This window comes from Dermacentor silvarum, chromosome 2 (genome assembly GCF_013339745.2).
Source record: "Dermacentor silvarum isolate Dsil-2018 chromosome 2, BIME_Dsil_1.4, whole genome shotgun sequence".
NCBI lineage: Eukaryota > Metazoa > Arthropoda > Arachnida > Ixodida > Ixodidae > Dermacentor > Dermacentor silvarum.
In genome coordinates this window covers 225,067,213-225,088,169 of record NC_051155.1, presented here as the reverse complement: position 1 = coordinate 225,088,169, position 20,957 = coordinate 225,067,213, and the positions used below count along the sequence as shown (strand labels likewise).

General features: G+C 49.3%; 1 protein-coding gene across 1 annotated transcript in view; it reads right to left on the bottom strand.

Annotated features, from left to right (window-relative positions):
• Positions 1-1,060: 1,060 nt before the first annotated feature.
• The window catches only part of LOC119442756 (nuclear receptor subfamily 2 group E member 1-like), a 53,098-nt gene continuing 33,201 nt past the window's right edge, over positions 1,061-20,957 (bottom strand). Inside the window, exons 3-7 of the mRNA XM_037707759.2 lie at positions 7,868-8,071; positions 4,860-5,177; positions 3,919-4,092; positions 3,387-3,536; positions 1,061-1,479 (exon numbers count right to left, since the gene is read on the bottom strand). Coding sequence (XP_037563687.2) covers positions 1,241-1,479; positions 3,387-3,536; positions 3,919-4,092; positions 4,860-5,177; positions 7,868-8,071 — 1,085 coding nt within the window. The 3' untranslated portion in view covers positions 1,061-1,240. The remainder of the gene's footprint in view (positions 1,480-3,386; positions 3,537-3,918; positions 4,093-4,859; positions 5,178-7,867; positions 8,072-20,957) is intronic.

The following is a 20,957-nucleotide window of genomic DNA, read 5'->3' as shown; positions in this document are numbered from 1 at the left end:
AACGTATTTACACAAGCACCAATTACAGCTCTGGTACGTCCTCTTCATATCGCGCCCGTTATCCTCTTGTTCTGCGTTACAAAAACCGGCAATTAAGCGTCAAATTTCGTTGCACTGCACGAAGAACAACAATGGCGGCAACTTCATTCTGCGAAGGTGATTGCAATTGTCCTGTAATTCCGGTACACTTTGAAAGCGGTGGACTAACTGGCGCAACTACCTTAGTAACTGCTTGTCACTATTTGGTGCTACGCTAGTTGATTCATGCTTGTTTTGGTGTAATAGGACACGAAACAATGTGAAGTAAGAACATGATAGAAAAGCGCCATAACGAGTAACTGCTTGTTTTGTGCCCATCAACATTGGCGAAAGCCACCGGTCCTGCGCCAACGTTTCGACAAAAAGACTGGAACAGATCGTCTTGCCACTGCCTGGGCGACATGACCTCTTGTCGAAACGTTGGCTCCGGACTATAGGGCTTCCCGAGTTCGATCAATATTGATCAATTCGTCTCCATTTTCTCGTGACCCCTTTGTTTTTGTTTCTCTCTCTCTATTTTGCGATACACCATTTTCGGGAGTTCCTGCATACTCCACGATGGAGTGCTCTTGCCCTCCTTGTGCCCGATCAGAACGAAATGTACAGTCAGCCACAACACTTTACCGGGCACGGGCTCCACGGCAAACAACATGACTTCTTGCTCTGTTAAGGTATGCCGTGCTGGTTTAATGGATAACTGTATAGGTCGCATGCAAGGATACTATATGTACTCTGAAACTTTGAATTGTGTGCACAATGCTGGTAACTGCATATTCTGCGAAGGTGACCGCTTGTCCCATAACTCATATTTCGAGCATTCTCGTATACCGCCCATATAATGCATAGTCAGTCGTTTTTACGGGACACGGGGTTTGCGAGAGAGCTGCATTCCCGCGAAGTCTTAACATAGCGATAGGCAGTTTAGACATGACTGCACAGCGCAAAAGACGAGGACAAAAAGAAAAAAAAAAAAGGGGGGGGGGGGGGACGCAACACAGCCGTCCTTTCATGTGTCCTTTCTTCTGTCCTCGCCTTTTGCGCTGTGCAGTCATGTCGATATTGAATCACCAACTCGCACAAGCTTCCACTTTATCACGTGATACGCAGTTACACCCTCATTAAGGAGTTGCCCAGTTAGTCCATCGCTTTCGGATTGTATACTATAGCGGCGGCTACGCGGATAGCGGGACAGTGCGGTTTCTCAGAGCGTCTGCAGGACGTCGCAGAGGATGCGCTCGATGGGCACCGGTCCGATGGTGGGCCGGAAGTAGGCTTCCTCGAGCAGCGTGGCCGGCACCGCGCGCAGAGAGCCCAGCAGCAGCAGGAGACGCGCGGTGCGGTGCTGCTGTCGGGGCCGCTCGTCGCCGCTCTCCAGGAGCACCGACAGCGTCTGCTCCTGGACGCGCTCCACTTGGGACGCCTCGCGCAGACCGGACACCTCTGCGAAGGGAGGCGGCAGTTGTCGGTGCGACTCCTTCACCGACTCATCTCTGGTTAACGATTTAAGGACGAGACAAACCGATACACGAAAAAGAGCATAATCAAAGAACGTAATCGTCGTGACGACTCCTTCACTGACTGATCTTTAGTTAACCTTTTAAGGACGAGACACGCTGATACCCGAAAGAAAAAAACATAATCAACGAAATTAAAGAAAACAAAGTTGCATCGGTGTGTCTCTTATGACCGTGCTTTCAAAAGAAACCGAGTCGCGCGGCAACCCTTTTCTTCCTCGTCTTGTGTTCCTGCTCTAAACCAACAAATGACGCTTGCTGCCTCTCGTTCAGTGTTATCCAAAGAACTCCGTACTCAGTGCCGAAACTCGGCAAGAAATTTTTTTTTTTTCTGGAGTGTTGCCTGTTGGAAACACGCCTGTTAGCAACACTCATCCGTAAAGGGTTAATAGCATTTGTCGCCTTAACAGCGTTGCCGACCTTGTGTGAAGACGCGCCTCTAACGCAACATCTGTATATGGTCGCTCTGACGGCCTTTGTACCTTTATGACGACAGCAAGAGAGCGCGACCAATAAAAATTTGATTAGCTAGCCTTCACCGAGAAAAGAACATAAGGATTGTTTAAGATAAAAGGAACCCGCTGTGAACTCGGTTAGTTAAAAAAAAAAAGTAAAAGGAAGCGGATGCAATATCTGATAAGAGAGCTGAGTGAGTATGCGAGAACGAGAGGTAGATGCGGGGTAACTCGCAGGCCGCCCACAAACATTAGTACAATGTTTGTAACGGCAAATATTAACCAACGTATTCGATTACGCATGTCGTGCGTGTGACATATAGTTTGTGTCATGTCTCATTGTCGGATACTTAACTGAAAATGCGCGTTGGGAGGTACTTGTCCAATAATTGTCAAACGTGCATCATATTGTCATTCTTGTGCAGCAGAGCCATGTATGGCGCCGGTATTCATTCGCGCCAATAGCGCGGATAACGGTGCAATTTCGGTACACTTCCCGTCCAGTGGCAATGCATATTGGCGTCAGGGTCTGCCCACTTTGCGTAAACGAAGAGCACGCGTGTGTGTTACGAAATGTCGCTTTTTTTTTTTTTTTTGCCAAACATATTTCTCTCTGGAAAATCATTTAGTGCTCCAAACGCTGTGCGCCGTAGCACGAGTCCAAAAAACGAGCTTTTCTCGCCTGCGAATAGGTCTGTAGAGATGGTGGTGGCCACTCCTGAATTCTGTTTTGGGGAAGTGACAGCAGCTTGAATTGAAGCGCAGTGATTATGAGCGACATGTCAAAACCAGGTCGTTACTCTCAGAGGATCATCAGTATAGTTACATATAAGCACATGAACATCAGTAAGTATAAATGCCCACGGACGCCACCATTTTGAAAATTGGTGGTATTAGCGTTTGTTACGCACGCGATGTTGTCACGTTGACGTAGCTGAAATTGCTCTACTAATACTTTTCCGCTTGAATACTGGATGTATAGAGACTACTTGGCAGAGGCTACAGACCGAAATGGCTGAGTTTCTTCGCCTCTGTTACGAATAAACCGCTCTGCCGTCACCTCAACTGCTCCTTCCACCTGCCAGGTATAGCGGCACTGTGTATTGCGCGGTTTTAGCCAGCACGCGTATATATATATATATATATATATATATATATATATATATATACAGCTGGCAGGTGGCAGAGGCGAAAACGTTAACAGCAGAGCTGTATATAGTGATATATAGCAATACAGTTTATAACACGGTATACCGGTGACAGTCGAGATGCAGCGGTACGCTAAAGCGCTCCAGTGTCTCGATGGGCAAGCTTCGCATAAAGTATACATGACACCGAACAAGTTGTGGCGTACAAGTGAAAGATCGGCGCCGCTCACCTGGCCTGAACAGGGCGAGCGCCTTGAGGCACGAGTATTCTGCGGCGTCCGTCTGCAGAGCGGTCAGCCTGGCCACGGCCTCGCGCACCGCCTGCAGGCCGCGCAGGCCTCCCGCCGCACCACCGCCTTCGCCCGCCGCAGAGTCGACACCTGCATCCCGCAACATTGCACCCTATACAGTCACTTAGATTGTAGCGGATGTCTTCTTGAATGGACACCCTATCTTCAAGACACACCGTGCGAATGAGAACTACGGAGTCACAGTAATATGTAATAATACCGCAATATAACGACTACAGAACGACAGCCTCACGTTGAAATGTTCATCTTAATTTGAGACAAATCGAAGCGCATATATGTCCACTTTGATATCTTTGCGGGTATAGCACAGTGATTCCTTTCGTTCGATTCTCTTTGACCTTCCGTCTCGCCGACTGGCCAAATCATTGCTATATTTGGCAGAGCGGATCAAAAGAAACGACTCTACGGAAGCGTCGTTTGCGCGTCTGGATGTCAAGGACGCTGCACTGACCGGCGGCAGTGACCAGCGGGAATCCCCACTGCGCGGCGCTCAGCAGGAACACGTCGCTCCAGGAGGCCTCGAGCAGAAGCAGCTGGTCCCGGCAGCACAGCTGCGCAAACGCTGGCACGCTGCGGATCCAGCGCAGGCTGCAGAAGAGCAGCTTGGCGGCTGTCTCCTGTACACCTGCGGCGTGCGTCACAAATCGAAGGATCTGGCACCATGGCTGGTATATTCACAAATAAGTTCAAAAAACGCAAGCGGTTTTTGCAAGAACAAGCGATCGGATATGGTGATTCGGTATTAAACAATTTTTGCGAGCGAAAATGATTCGTGAATTCGGAAAGCTTTTCGTCAGTAAGATGTTTTCGCCATTGGCTGGCTGTCTTATTTAGTATAACTTTGGCTGTCGCGATTGGCCGCAGCTACGCGCCGCTCGCTTGGAAGTCGTTCGGGCCTCCAGTGTGCACCGTGTGGAAAAGGCTATACGATAGGACGCGAAGCTTTTCGTCGTGCTAAGGCAGGTGTTGAGGGAGAACGTCGACGCAAGATCCCGGATCAGCAAGATCAGGTTCATCCAATGCGAATGTCTGGCGGGAGATCATCGATAGTTAGAATCCTCAAAAGCTATCGCATTGTATATCGAGGAATAACACGACGAGTTCGTAGATATGTTTTCATTCTCTCGTGATCAAATGTGTGACGCACAAGACATTAGAAAAGTTGACGAACCACTGGAAACGTGAAGTGAAGCCATCTACCTCAAGTAAAATTTTGCGTGACTAAGCGTCTCGAAGGCTCACATGACACCCAAGAAACTTCAGACAAAAGTCTTCACAAGAACTCTTATCAAGTATGAAGTCTTCACAAACCAGTGCAAGCACTAAATGTAACTTAACATTGCAAGTTCAGAAACAAACGCTACATTACACCCATCAGTGACTTTTGCTGACCTTCGGAGAGCGGCCACCAGAGCAGCGGCCTGGGCAGCATGGCGATGGGACCGCGGAAAAAGGGAAGGCCCCCCGCGCCTTGAAGGTCGGCCAGCGAAGCTGCCGCCGCCGCCTGGTGTGCTCCGGCCAACTCGGGAGGCAGTCCGGCCGCCGACGGCAAGCTAGCTGAGGACGCCGACGACTCGCTGGCCAGCGCCGGTCCCAAGCCGCCTGGCAAGACTGGGGGCGACGCGATGCCCGGCCGCTGAGCGGACGCCGAGTCCGGCGCCTGGTCGTCGACGCCATTCGCTTCCTCCGTCGTCGATGAAGGAACCGCGTCTGCGGGTGAGGTCGCGGTCACGAGGCTATTGCGCTGTGTCATGAAGATAGTCATCAATTAAAACACGTACCAATGAAGATACCCCGAGGAAGAAAATGACCAGCCAACTTTGTACAAGTCCACGATCGCTTGCTTGCTTGATACTCGAATAGTGGCACTTACTCACACCGGGAGATGGGTCAAGAAGACAGTACCAAAAGTACACGCAGACTTGAAGTATCCCTTACCAAATTACGCTGTCGCATTCCCCTGTCCGAACATTTATCTACACAGGCCTGGTTTCAGGAACCTTCCCGTTGTATCTTCCCTTTCCATTTTGTGCAATGAGGAGGAAACAACAATTCACTTCTTTTTGTCATGGCGCCGCTTTACTATACTGAGAAATCTTCGAAATTCCCTTTCGCAATATTGGTCTGGATCTCATAATTCCCGTTATACTTTCATTTAGAGCTTAGACTATCGGGCATAGGGACAAGGATCCGCTGACCAGGAATTTATTATTGACTCCAAGTGATTGCCCAGGTAAATCTGCTCCCTTTATCATTATTAGCTTTAGTACATTTCAATTCAGGCTACGTCATTCATTGTGTTGCATCTTTCACACCGAATTTACCAGTTCTCGCAAGGTTGCAAGTGAAATTTAACTTGTATATTCATTAGACCTTATCCGCTTGAGTCTTGGCCATTGCCCCACAGTGGGTATGTACTATAATTGATGATGATGACAACAAAAATTCGTCTTCTTCGTCTTCGTCCTCATGATCGGGCACAAGTCCGCACGTGCTGTCAAGGAGCGTCCTTCAATACCAGTATAAAGGTTATGCTACAAAACTGCGAGTAGAAAATTTTGGTTGATGATTAGAGCACAAGCAAGCAAGGAGAGGATCCTGGCAGGCATGGTGCTGCAGTTGCGTACGTTGTTGTCGCTGCGGTTGCCTCAAAACATGGCTCGTACCCTCCCGGCATCAGCGAGGCGGCATCATCTTCCTTTTCATTCTGTTCCATGTGCACAGCGGTGGATTGACCATAACTGCGATGTGGGCAGACGTAGCCACAGCTCGTGCCATAAACAGTGGGGCGCGCCGGAGCGCTCCCTGCCGTCTGTGGGGCATGGGCCGAGGAACGGCCGGGCGCCTCAATGGACCGGCCCGCCCACCGAAATTCGCCCCGTATCTTTCGTTTACCGGTGGTGCGTCAACCACCAAGGTCAGCCGAACGATGAGGGGCACCTGAGCGTCGCCACCGTCGCTTGCAAGCCTCTGGTCAGTGAGACAGCGAACAAGGTACGCACCGCGGCTATGTCCGCGCAGCGCTCGGCAGGCTGCCGCCTGTTCATCGGGCTTGCTCGCTGTCGACTGCGCTATGCTGCATGTTAGCCTTTCCGAGAGGAGCAGATATGTCGCCGTGATGCCTTTAACGAGGTCGGTAGCGCGCCTGGCTGAAGTGCTAACGTTGCTGAGCCTTAACCGGCGCTGGTTTGTCCTAATGGTAATGAAATTAAGGAAAGTAAGCAAACTCGCACAGGAAACTCCTGGCGACAGTGTAGCAAGGCACAAAATATCTGTATCTTAAGGGTGTCCGTTGCAGGCAGTGATTGACGTTCTGGCATGACAGCCATGGGCCGTCGGTGCTGTGGTTACACGTGCTGTTTACGTAAGGAAGCTGCACGTGAAAATAACAGCGGAACGATGTATATGCATCCATCCTTCACGTGGGCCTGAAGGTAACCGCCTTTATGGTGCAAGGTGCTTTCTGTAAGCGAACTCAGCAGCCCACTTGATTAACTATTGTTGGTTACTGCATGGGGTCTAGCCATGTCTCCTGACAATTGTTGCTTTGTTGTACCAGTGCGTTCGACGACCTATTGTTTGCGGGCAGCGTACGCAAATATAGCCTCTTCGGCTTGCACGCGAAATAATACCGTTATCTCTATACGACGAGCGGGATGTTAATATGTGCGTTGGTCACAAGGATGGATTGGCTACAAACTTTCGGCTATTTCCCAGAAGTCAGCACTCACGATGTATCAAAAGGCCATTCTGCAACGATGGCCACTGTATATGGAACTTGTAGGGGCCCTCTTGTAATCGAGCAAAAATAACAATAAGACATGTTGGTGTGCAAGATGCGGCGGCCCCCATATAGGATTATCGCTGAATTATTATTGGAAGCTTCTGAGTGCAGAGTCAGAACTGGAATTACGTTTTGTTTCTAGAATTTCCTAAAGTATGTGGAACTTCCTAAGCGGCGGCTACTCCATCTGTAAATGTCAAGAGCAATCACGTTGCGTCAGCGTGTGCTTAGCTTGACTATTCGTAAAATGACTGACTGCTATCTTTTTGAGTGGGCAGCGACGATGTATGGCACCGTCGTGTTTCGTTCAAGCTTTGGCGAGATCTCGGCCTCTCTTCGCTGGCGCGAATATGACCAGGACTCAGGAAAGGTTATACGGACAATCTTAGGATCGGCAAACACAACTTCTACACTGAGACCGGTAATGTGACGAAAGCCTGTCTCATTCCATCCTTTCTTTCTCGCTTCACAACGGGAAATTCCAACTTCAGTTGTCGCGAACGTTCTCTCGTAGCATTATGGTCATCGGCACGCTCTCGGCGATGCGTGTGCACTTGACCCGACGTATGCTATTGTCCATACTGCAATGACGATAACGAAATGTGGTTCACAATACCGGCGGTGATCCTCGCTGTCGCAGGCTCGGCGGGCTCTCGCGGTGCGCCCCAGCAGAGGTCTCTGAGCGGCGACACGAGCGGCGGCGGCGCAGGGCAGCACAGAGGCGGCACGTCACCCCCTCCCACCGGCCCGTGGCACATCGCCGCCGGAGAACGCAGGCGCCGGCGCGGCTGACCCCGCGGCGCCCGCTCGTGCTGCACGGCTGCGAAGAGAAAAGGTAGTTAGTTGGGACGGGTGCGTCGTCGGGGACAGCGCTCTTCGAGCAGCCTTGCGAGAGAAAAAGAGGCCGAATTCGCAGAGCTTTTCGTTCGCAAGAACTGTTCGCCGTTGGCCAGCCACGTTCGCCAATCTGTGTCCAATATCACGAGGGCTGTCTCGCGCTCTCACGAACTGTTCTACCCGCCGTGGTGTAGTAGCGGCTATGGTGTATCGCTGCTAAGCACGAGGGCGCGGGATCGAATCCCGGCCGCGGCGGCCGCATTTCGATGGGGGCGAAGTGCAAAAGCGCCCGTGTCCCGTGCATTGGGGGCACGTTTTAGATACTCAGGTGGTCAAAATTAACCCGGGGTTCCGCAACTACGGCGTGCCTCGTAATCAAATCGTGGCTTTGGCACACAAAACCCCAGAATTCACCAACTGTTCTAGCGTAACAACTTGCTTCTGGAATTTCAGGCAGCTACGTTCTGCAGTGGCCACAGTATACGTGACCCCGATGAAAGGCACAGTCATGCTCGCATTAACGTCTTTTGGCGATGGCTGTACAAACGATGTCTGACTGTGGTCACATGCAGAGGTTCGAAAAGTTTGCACGACTACATTTGTTTTCGGAGCGGGCCCTCTCGCTTCGACGATAAGCGACTTTGACACTTGCCAGAAGGCGCAGTCAACAGCTCCCGCGACCGGCACAAAGACACGCATCGCGCTGCACGACGAAAGGCATGAATGGCCGGAGGCGAAGAAAACGTTGGATCTATACTTTGAAAAGTCGTGTCCTAGCTGTTGGCCTTGTTTCAACCCTTGTGTTCCCACGGGCAGCTTAACCCTGCAATCGTCGCATTGTGTCGGTACTTAGACATGGACGAGAAACTTGGAGGTTAACATAGGAGCTTGAGAAGAAGTTAAGGACCTGATAACGAGCGATGGGACGAAACACGATAGCGTAACGTTAAAAGATACAAAGACAGCGGTGTGGGTTAGAGAGTAAACGGGGGTGGCCGATATTCTAGTTGGCATTACGAAGAAGAAACGGAGCGGGGTAGGCCATGTAATGCGTAGGACAGATAACCGGTCACCAAACACGACTGAAAATTAATTGGTGGTGTATTGAAATTAGGAAATTTGCAGGCATAAGATGGAACTAGCTGGCGCGAGAGAGAAGTTGGAGACCGCGGGGAGAGACCTTCGTCCTGCAGTAGACATAAATAGGATTATGGCGATGCTGATGATTATCACAACCCCCCCCCCCCCCCCCCCTTCCCCAGGAAAAAAAAAAAAAAAAGAAACGTGCTTCGGCGAGTGGTTAGAAATGTGTCGTGCGATGTAGCAAAATACTCTCCCTGCTCCATTTAACCAACGAAGTGGACGAACTTCATTTCAGTTTCAACCCTTACAGTTTGACCCTTGCGGAGCCTTATAAAGTTAGCGGCAGCACTTAAAGCAAAGTTGGGTTCGATATCAGCATCGTAAGCAAATATTAGCTACTATACTAGACCACACATTAAAACGCTATCGCACAGACCCACCGCGATTGCTCATTGACGTTCTGCTGTGCAAAAATGTAAATTGTGGGGTTTTACGGGCCACAGCCACGATCTGGTTATGAGCCACGCCGTAGTGGGGACTCCGGAATAATTTCGACCATCTGGGTTTCTTTAACGTGCACCTAAACCTAAGTACACGGGTGTTTTCGCATTTCGCTCCCACTGAAATGCGGCCGCCGTGGCCGGGATTCGATCCCGCGACCTCGTGCTTAGCAGCCCAACACCACGGCAGGTATTGAGCAAGATTGTATGCAAGGTGATCATTTTTAAGCTTTATGAAAATGTTAAACATCGTCTGTTGCAGATAACACATTTCTTCTCCTTGCGCTGAATTATTCAGAGAGGCGGACATTACTTGCACGAAAAATCGAAACGTATATTCACCTAATTAACGAAAATTAACTAATTAACTTCATTGTGAATTACTGTACGGCAATTTGCGAATTGTAGCCGGCGAGTTTGCAAGGCGTGTCCACTTGGAATGAATTCCCAGAATGACACCAATTTGGAGATATGTGCCATCAAACAAGCCATAAAATGCAATGTTATTCCACTTACTTTTTTAACAAAAGGCTCTTTAATGCATTGAAGCACAAAACTAACTGGAACGGGTATGTATTTCGTTCCACACTTTGGGAAATGATATCTCACAACTGGTTGCATCCAGGAAATCCATTTCAAGTGGATACGTCTTCTAAACTCACCGGCAACAGTTAGTTAATTGCAATATGTGCCGTAAAGCAATTCACTAAGAAGTTAATTAGTGAATTTTTTGTAATGCTAGTAATGTCCGCCTCTTCGAATAACCTAGCTCAAGGCCAAGAATTACGCTATCTGCCACAGAAGATTTTTAAAAATACCGCAACACTTAAAAATGATCAGCCCGTATATAGAAACCGTTGTAGAGAACGAAGCGTCGTCAACCCTCTTTGCGGAGAGTGATTGCTATCATATTTTCGTGAGCTTTCGGAAATACTCATCTATGGAGTTGGCGCACCCTGCGTCTGTCGAAGCGGAATGAACGTACGTTAGGCCACGAAAGTTAACGGGACACAGGATTTGCAAAAAAAAAAAAAAAAAAAAGTCGATTCCCACGAAGGCCTGTAGGCACGTAGCCTCAATTTCAAAGTATCAATCTGCAGCAGTCTTTTGTGACCTACGCAGTGACCCATTAACTTAGAAGAGCTACGCCTCGACAGTGCGGAAGCTCACATTTGTCGCGATACCCGTGTGCGTAATGAAATGGGGGAAGCGCGACAAACAAGGGCGATTAACAGACACCACAATCGGTTGTGGCGTCTGTTATTCGTCCTCGTTTATCCCGCTACCCTACTTTCTCGACGAATCCGTACCAACTCGCCCAAATGTGAACCTTGCTGCCATGTCCGTAAACTTTTACGGCCTACAATAGGGGAGTGCGAGAACTCTTGAAGATTGAAGGAGTGGTCACTGCGTCAAGAAAGGTCGTGGCTAATACCAGTGTGACTCGAGGCACTTTCAATAGCGATCAAGCCCGATCTGGATCCAATTTCCCAATCGCGATTGACTCTTTCCCGCAAGCTGCAGACGGGAGTCAATCGCGATTCAGAAATTTTAACCCAATCGGGCTCGATCGCTGTCGAAAGTGCCTCGTGTGACGTCGATCGAGCCCGATCTGGATCCAATTTTCCAATCGCGATTGGCTCTTTCCCGCAAGCTGCAGACGGGAGTCAATCGCGATTTAGAAATTCTATCGCCAATCGGGCTCGATCGCTGTCGAAAGTGCCTCGTGTGACATCGGCATAACACTGCCTTTGTTCACAAGGTGAACAAGCTCTGTTGCCATGACCATTTATCGAAGCACGATCGCTTCTTCACGAAGCGCCCCGTTTATATCGAATGTCAGCTTCTTGCATTGCGATCACGTTTCATTTGCGCCCAACAGCGGGAGCTTCCGCTATGTCGTCGTGCACTTGTGTTCATTCCGGACCCGCGGACTGCGCGTAGAGCGCGTCGCTATGCCGCCCCGTACGGGCAGTGGGCGTAGGCTCGCTTCAGCCGCGGCGTCATCGCCTCCTCCAAGGAGCGCAGCACAAGGCCGCGAGTCCCCGCCGCGCGGACCTGCAGCGCGCAGACGAGGCAATTCGCGCTAGGCTCTCGGTTCGTTGTTCAGCGACAGGCTGGGACGCCGAACGGCGGTGATGGATGACTGACGTCGACGCCGCGGCGCACCCGCTGGGGGCTTCATCTCGGACGCGACCCACCCCGAAGGGGAGTTTGCGTAGTAAAGCGCTACGCGTCGCTGCGTTGCCGTAATTAACCACGTTACGATTGTCGCTCGAGCTCGGCTGTGGGCGTCGCGGTAAACAGTGCAAGGAGCCGGGTTACTTTCAGCGTTTGCGTAGGACTTGCGTTCATCTGCACGGTGGTAAGGGCTTAACTATATGTATGTCAGTAAAAATAAAATGAGAAAACACATACTGAGGAAGGAATGCATGCAGAGGAGTCAGAAATGAAGTGGAATGCCTGTTTTGCATTCAACAGCGTATAAATTGTCCTTATTTTCCCACTGGAATCAAGAAAGTACAATATGGGGGCTGAGTATCAGTGACTAGTGAGTGAAGTCTGAGTTTACATTTTTGCAATAACTCTTGCTTGAGTATGCTACAGAGAGGCGTTTTCCTTCATAACGGTGTACCTTTGCCCTGCGCATGGTGCGCAAAGGCGATATCCACGCTGAATTAACATGATGTAATCATTCGTTTATGAACATTCTAGAGGCAATGGAGGTTCGTTCGCGGGTATGATCAGTGGAGCCATAGATAACCAGTCTTTCTGTGTGCATACTGAGTGCTTTCTGCCAGGAGAACGAAATCGATGTTTGAGCGAGCTGGTGGTGTAAAACACAGCGTGTCCTCGTCTCCATTCACGTTGTGCCGTGGCAACATCAAGTCGCGGAAGATCTCGTAAATATATTTCAGAGCTCGTGGATAATGTCTATATTCAAGCCGTGTAGCCTGCACAGGTCAGGGATTTTAGGTAAGGCACGTTATAGTTCCAGGGAAGATATTCAACTTGTTTATAGGTATATACGTGTTAGGGGCCATCTCGTGATTTGTACAGCGCTCACGAAAAACCGGGGAAAATATATAAGGAAGTGTACAAAGCACGAGATGAATACGTACCATGCAGCTTGCTTAGATTTTGATCTTGATATGTGTTAACGTCACCACAGGAACCGCGCGACGAACATAAGAAGAAGGGTCAATGCCAGGGCAAACTAGCAATATGTATTTATGTGGACAAGAAGTACGTACCAGGTGAGAGCGGTCGAACGGAGGAAGAAAAAAAAAGATTGTGGGAAACCGAAGGGCAGTAACTACAGCACAGGGTATACCAACTGTGAAAGGTAGGTAATAGGTCAGGCCGGATAACCACTTTATCAAAACCCTGTAATTATCCTTCTCGTCGATATCTCTTGACTTATCGTTATACGGAATGAATTGGCAAGAACTTTCAGCGGTGCATAAAAGAGTACAAAACCTGCTCCACACTGATATTGCCCTGACGGTCGCTGCTTATAGCTAAGGACCAACATGGGCAAGTTGTGTCCCGCTTTGTTCATCTGCGATATCTTGCGGTTACGTATCGCCGAAATACATTTCTGGATATTTTACACGAATGGCTCGATTTTGCATCGGCTATTATACCTTTATGTATTGCACAGCCAACGGAAAACAAATTGTTTCTGTGTTTAAGTATGGAACAAATTTATATAGATAGAGCACCCATGCAGTTTGAAATGTTGCATTTGATGGTTTAGCTGTTGAAAATTTTTTTTTGGTTGATTGTCCAGTTTGTACACAACATTCCCGAAGAAGTATTTTACAATGTTTTTTTTTTTCTGTGACTTTGAAAGTTCGGCAGTCTTTCCTTGTGCGCGTGTGTAGAAACGTTGTCAGCGGCTGCGACCACATGCTTGATTCAACGATCTTTCGCGTCAGTCGAGCACCGTATATGTTGAGATTGCTCCGCTGAGAGCTGAATAATCTGAACCGGAGTCATTGGCTATAGCCGTTATGGAACGTAACGCTGCTAGTCATTGTCGAGTTGATTGTCGTAATAATGAAGGACACTTTTATTTGTACTACGCACAACACACGGGGCACCTTGCTAATAAAGGCGCAACCGTCATGTCCTTGCATCCGGCGGAATAGTCACAGGCTTGTAACTGTATATTTCACACGCGTCTTTAGCGTTCGCACGGTGAGTACAATGCAGCCGGAGGACTGCGACTGTCGAAAGAAATCCGCCGACTGGGTACACTGACCTCATGCGCTGCGCAGGGGTAGATGCGCGCCATTGGGATACCACGCTGCGCGTGGAGACAGGCCGCCGTGAAAGCTGTCGCGTGTTCCCTCAGCTGTGACGCGACGACGTTGCGCAGGTACTCAAGATGGCGTCGCGCAGCAAGTCGGCCGAGACGCCGCCCGACGCAGGCCCCGCCCCCTGCCTGGCACAGAGCCGGGGTGCCGGGGCGCCTCTGCGCATGCTCAAGAGAACGGTGATGCTGGAGACGGTCAGCAAGTCGGTCACGGAGCGCAAGGAGAGCACCAAGCAGGTCACGGATCAGGCGACGGGCGTCGAGCGCCGCCGCGACTCACACATCGAGTCCAGCACCACCGAGGAGGTGCGGAGCAAGCGCCAGGAAGAGACGGTCGAGTCGTACGACAGCGCACCGCTGCTAGCCGCATCGCAGCCGACGCTCAGCACGCAAGCTCCGCCCGCGACCGTGGCCGGTGGAGGATCCTCGGTACCCGACGTGTCGGCAGACGCGTCGCGTAAGTCCTCGCCCAAGCACCCGGTCGCCATACGCGTCCAGGACGACCACGCCGAGGAAGAAACAACGTCGCCGGCGGGGCGCCCGGAGGCCCCCGATCACCCGGCGCAGCATGCAGGTCCGATCGCTCCAGGGGCGTCCATCCTGAGGGCCCCGTCGAGCGAAGACCTCGATAGTCGCAAGAGCACCGGTCACAAGCTCGAGTTCCAGGAGGAGGAGCCGGAGTACACGCGGGCCCCACTCGTCAAGCCACCAGCAGACTTGGCCCTGAAGGCCGCCGCCAGCAGCGACCAGGGTGACGACGACGACGAGGTGGCCGAGCCGCCACCGTCCCGCTTCAACATGAGGCGCAAGGACTCGATCGCCGTAGCCAAGCTACGGATGCTGCGCCAGCAAGAGGGAGAAGCTAGCGAGGAAGAGCCGCTCGACGAAGACGAGGCCGAGCTGGGCGCCGCCTCGCCGGAGAAGAAGCACCCCGTCTTCCGACCGCCGACCGTCATCAGCATCGTGCCCGAGGAAGAGGCTTCGACGGCTTCGGAATTGATCGACGCCGCGGCGGGGAAAGGTCCTCCGTCCGCCGCCGACGACGACTCCAAGGCTGTCGAGGGCAAACCGCAGACCATAACCGAGAGCAGCACGCACGTCGACAAGCAGGTGACCTCGACCGAGAAGCAGGAGGTGCAGACGTTCGCCAATGAGACCGTCACCCGCGTGGACGCCGACGAGGTCGTGAAGAAGACCCGCTCCGAGGTGACTTCGGAGACGACCGCCATGGTGCCACGCGAAGCCTCGGCCGCCACCATTGTCGCGACGGTCGTCGACGACGTATCGGCCACCGTGAAGACCCCCATGGACAACCGCTCCATGCACTCCCTTTAATGCGCCACGTGCAACGGTTCCAACACCGTTTACTCTTACAAGCAGCGACAGCACGTTGAAGGCGGCAGCTGCAAGGTGCTTGGTGGTGTTTGTTATGGGATAGCTTTTTCTTGCCACACCGAAGCCATTTATTAGCAGCAGTGTTCACCTTCCCCTAAATATACATACCACCAACGACCTTAGTCCTTGTGTAAAGCGGCAGCTAAAATTCGGTTCCTGTTGATGAAATATTAATCATGTAGTGCGTGAGTGCTGACTCGTGCGTGATGTTTCAGGCGTCTCCTTGAGTGAGCGGTGCTTGGCGCCGACCGCGCGCCTCCCATTACAGGGAAACGGCTTCGCACGGTATGGCAAGCCGCGCAGGTAGCCACGCATATCTGATTCGTCTTTGGGTCAGCAATATGGCTGCAACTGTTCTATTCGGACTGCGTCCCATGTCCGAAGGGCATTTGTTGTGTGCACGGCAGTGAAGCGCTTCCGTCCATCGAAGCCCACGAATGGCATCGGGCGTCCGCACGAGTTTTACCATGCACCGTTTGGCTTTCGATGGCACCTGTGACATGCTTGCCAAGAAAACGTAGCCTGTCATTAAGTGTAATGTACTGAAAGCTAAAAAAAGAAAAAAAAAAGAAAGAAGAAAACGTAGCGGCTGTAGCTTCTAGCGAATGTTCTGGAACCAAAAGTATGTGTTCGTCACAGAAAAAAAGAAAAGTGTGCTGTTACGAAACATCTGGGTGGTCAGCTCTAATTTTATTTAGTATAAATATATTTCATGACTTGCAGTTGAGGGATTGTCGCAGAATTGAACGTGACTGATGGAGGTGCTAGCAGGCACTTTTTGTACAGCGCTTTAGTGAAAAAAAAAAAAAAGGATAAATTACAGGGTGTTTTTTTTTTTTCTGAGGGAGGGTTGTTGCAGCTAGAATAAGAAGGGTAAAAGGACCACAAGAAATGCCTTCGAGCCATGTTGTGACTTATGGCTTCCATGCAACCGGCAGTACAGTGCATTGACCTTTGACTTCGATAAAATTTGGCTCACTTTACTTGTTGCTGCTTGCTGATACCTTTTCGAAAGACTGTAATCTCTATAGAAGCGTAAATTTTCACATTCCAAAGATAACAGTGGTGCTACTAGCTTAAATAATAACAGCGTTTTAAGTTTGACGTTTGGGTCGCTCTTGTCTGTTCTAAAGGCTACGTATATCGCAGAACAAGCGAACGGAGTCAACGGAGTCGGCATTGTAGATATTAAAAAGAAGCTTATAAAGACATTTAAAAGAAGTTATATACATTAGGAATATTTTTAGACATTATAAAAGCATTATAAAATCATGAGGTTTTACTAAACAAGATTACGTGCTATGACATCAGAGGGCACGCTTATAACATAATTAAAAGCTATAGCTATCCCATGAACTGAAAACACTATGCATTGTTGAATTCATTTTTGTATCTAGCGGACACATCATTGAAAGGGGTGTGCCTTAAGGGCCTATTTTAGGATCAATACTGTTTCTGCTGTACATGAGTGATATATGTATTATTCCTTGCACTGAAAAATTAATACTTTACGCCGATGACACATGCTTTTCTTTTTACAGGATCTAACCTAACTAGATTGGCAGCAGTGGTAAACAACATCGAAATAGTTAGACATAAACAATCTCTCACTGAATATTAAACGGACGCGATGCTTATATGTTAGAGCAAAAAATGTTCAAATTAATGGAAATTCAACTCTTTACTTTCGTAATGAAAAACATCCAGCATTCTTCTTCACTCAGGTTTCTTGATGTCTTTTTATTCTCCAATATTAGTCATAGAACGCTAATGTCAGTTACCTAAAACTTTAATTATATCGTGAAATTGGTGCTTGTACAATCTCACCTACGGTACTCTTTACTTACATGTATGGGGCTCAACTACTACTACTAGTGTCAACAGTTTTTTTTTTTCCCACTTGGTTTGCCACGCGGCATAACATAATGTCAACAGTTAAAATCACCTTTGCAAAATAAATTCATCCGAAGTTCTGGGAATTCAGATACAACGAAAGTACAAAGTTAGCAAGACAGAAACTAAAGTTACTAACGCTAGAAAAATTGTATTAATTAAGGAGGAAGAGGAGGAGGAGGAGGAACAAACTTTTATTGAAACCAGCAGTTTAGTTGGCTGGGCCTAGGCCTCCCACGTGGGGACGTCGAGGTCTTGCCTCTTCGCCGCCTCGCAGGCTTGCTGGGCAGCCCAGAGTTGGTCGTCGAGGTGGGAGCTGCGCAGGGCGGCGTGCCATCTCGACGAGAGGGTCACAGTATTAATTGTCGGATATTGGTCTTTACATTCTCATAGCACGTGGGGAAGCGATGCTGCCTGAGTCTTACAGATCTTGCAAGTGTTACTAGGGTAGGTCTGGGTAGATCCCGCGGTAACGTGTTAGTGAGGGGTACGTGTTTGTCTGTAACAGGCGAAGGGTGGTTGCCTATGCTCTGTTTAGCTTGTCATGAGGGATGGGGAAGGTTCTTCTGTTGAGATAGAATGATTTCGTGAGGTCGTTGTAGCTGGTGAGGCGATCGCGTTCCGCGGGTGCACCTGCGCTGTCTCCGGCGCGGTTGACAAGGCGTCGTGCTACGGAGTGAGCGACCTCGTTGAGGTTGGTGAGGTGTGGGTGTACGTCGCCGGCGTGCGCTGGGAACCAGACGAGAGTGATTTGGTTTTCAGGTGAGTGAGGGGCTTGGTGTAGGATGCGTAGTGCTTGTTTTGAAATACGACCTTTGATGTAATTGCTGATTGCCGTGCGGGAATCGCTCACGATGTGGAGGAGGAAACAATTTTATTCAAGAGAAATTTCAGGGATTTGTAGACGGTCGCTTGTCTGCGGCGACCTCTTCCGCCCAGGCAATGACTGCTTTTTGTAGCTTTTCTTCGGGGGACCGTATTAGGGTCTCCCGTGTCGTTTCTGAGGGAGCTGGCAGGAGCTGTCTGGGTGGGAGAAGGCCATCGCATTCCCAGAGGATGTGGCTTTGGTTTGCTATGGCATTCATTTTGAAACTGCAGCGCGCGCACAAAGCAAAGGTAACAGACAGGCGCGCCTGGTAACAGACCTTTGCCTTATTGTCCTCGTTTCTTGTGCGCGCGCTGCAGTTTCAAGATGAATAGCTACCACCTCGCCCAACTTTCAGTACTTTTGCTATGGCATTTTTAGCGCATTTTTTTTTTTTTTGCATATTGGGTCAACCTGCCCATCTGCTGTGAAGATCGCTAAGCGACGAGGAGTGGTAAACGTGTTAGTTTGAATTCGGCGAGATAGTGGCCTGCGCTCTCGTGAGGTTGCTGTCTGGTACAGGGAATATTCTCCTGTCCTCTGCATACTCGTATAGGTTAGTAAGCTCGTTGTAGGAAGTCACTACCTTTCCTATCGGGGAAGGGGGGGGGGGGGGGGGTCGATTCCAAGGAAGGCGCGACCCGGTTTGTTAACCCTCAGCGTACACGTACAAAAGAATTAGGGAAAATCTCGAAACATTTCTGGAGCAGTACGTTTCCACCAACAAAACAGTCAACCTGAGAATGATGCATTACAGAATTCCACCGGAATGGCCAACTATGGCCATTCAAAGTTTAAAATGCCGAATTCTGCACCTTCTTAACAGAAAGAAGTATTAAATCATATCAATAAAGTTTCCCTGACTACGCTTAAAATGTGTTATGAAGAAGAGTTAGTTTTGTTTAGGTTCGTTATATAGCTTGTACTTTGCGTTTTACTTATGCATGAAGTGTTGCATTCTGATTTTTTAAAATCATTTGTGACTGAAGCTATTTTTGTTGCCTTCCACGTTAGACTGTTACGTCATTGTAACTCTTGTGTTCTATTTGCTCTGCTTGCATTCTGTCGCTGCTGCGGAGCGCAGGACATCTTGCACACGGGTCAGGATCCCAGTAAGGCGCCATGAGCACCTTTAGTCCTGCACCCTTTGGTGTTCCTGTGATGCAGGAAAGTCAACAAAAGTTGTAAATAAGGAAAAGTAACAGCTAATGCATAGGCAACTTCGAAGTAAGGCTTCATGTTATCAGACACACAGCACGTCGACGCTTGGCCAATGCGGTGTTCTGCAAGTTTCCTCTATAAATGTAGTGTGATCGATTTTAGACCACACGAAATGTAACCAGGAAATCAAAACGACCACGGCTATTACCATTACTTAAGGAAACTATCACAGTTGTTGCACTTAAATGTGAGAATGTCCGCATTGCATTGAACATTTTATTGTTCGGCGAGGTACTGTGGGTAAAATTTACCGTTACTTAACAGTTTACACCCTCTAGTTTTGAGTGGAAGGGTGAGATGGAGTTGGTCTAAGCGCATCCAACTGAACACGGCCGAGGATGGTCTTTTCCCGTGCATATGGCGAAGCTTGAATGGGGTGTCCCTCTGCACTACGAAAGTTGACAGCAGTCTACTTGGAGCTGGTTTAGATAACACGCAGAGACAGGCCTGTTTGGTCTTTCGAAGATTTCGAGCGAAGGCACCGAAATGCAATAAGACAGTTTTCAAACGGAGTGTCCGCGTCTCTGCGAGTGCTTTAATGTGTATGCGTACAGTAATGTCAGCTCGTAGCTTACACGCGTGGCAAGTTGGAAGCCAAGTATGCCTGCGGTCGGCTTCGAGGATAAGTCTCGGACATGATGTTCCGAGTTGTCGGAAAGAACGATGGGAACGGTAGGTGCTAAGAAGGTGTAGGATGGTGATCCGCATTCGAGTAATCCTCAAACAAGGTAGTGAAGTGCGTCACATTTCAGCCAGACACTCAAAACAAGGTAGAAGTGGTGCCCCAACTCTTCTGGGCTTGCCACGTTACCGCATATATAGGGATTGAGGCATCAAATAAAAAGTTAGCATTCCCTCAATTGTGGCATAATGCCACGAAAAAAAAATCTGCGCTGGTGCTTCGGAAAGAATGTTCTATAGTTGAGAATTTTTTCTTGGTGGGGTGGTCGAGTCCGGGACCAGCGGCTCACCGCCACGGGCGCTTTGCCATAGGAAGAGTGCTGCGTTCGCCCTGTACTTTTCTTCTCACACCCTCTCTGCTTAGCGCTTGTCAACCATACTGCATGGTTCAAAAACCAGTTGTTTAATTTGCCTCTATGTCGGTTCAACTAGCATGCGAATGATGGGTAATAGGACTTTTCTAGCTTGCATTGGAATTGGCTGTTAACTGACTCATGACTTGTAAAGTTAAAGACTGTCATTGCGTGCCCGTTAGATGGCAGCGATTATGGTAGTTCAACTTAAACATCGAATGCCCCCATTTTGCTGTTTCCGGGGCTACCTAAGGAATAAAGGATTTACAATATATATAGCAATCACCCTCGGTCACTTCTACGGTAAAGGTATTCTCCAAATTTAGCGATATGTACAGCTTGCTAGCGCAAGACAGGGGTAATTGGAGATCGCAGGGAGATGCCTTTGTCCTGCAGTGGGCATAAATATAGGCTGATGACGATGATAATGACAATAAACATGACTACGTTTAACGATTTTAAAATTATGAGGTGAATTAGCTCTGAATGTGAAACATTTAGATATGCAAAGGCACGTGGCCAACGCAGCAAACGTTCAACTTCGTCACAACATCCGC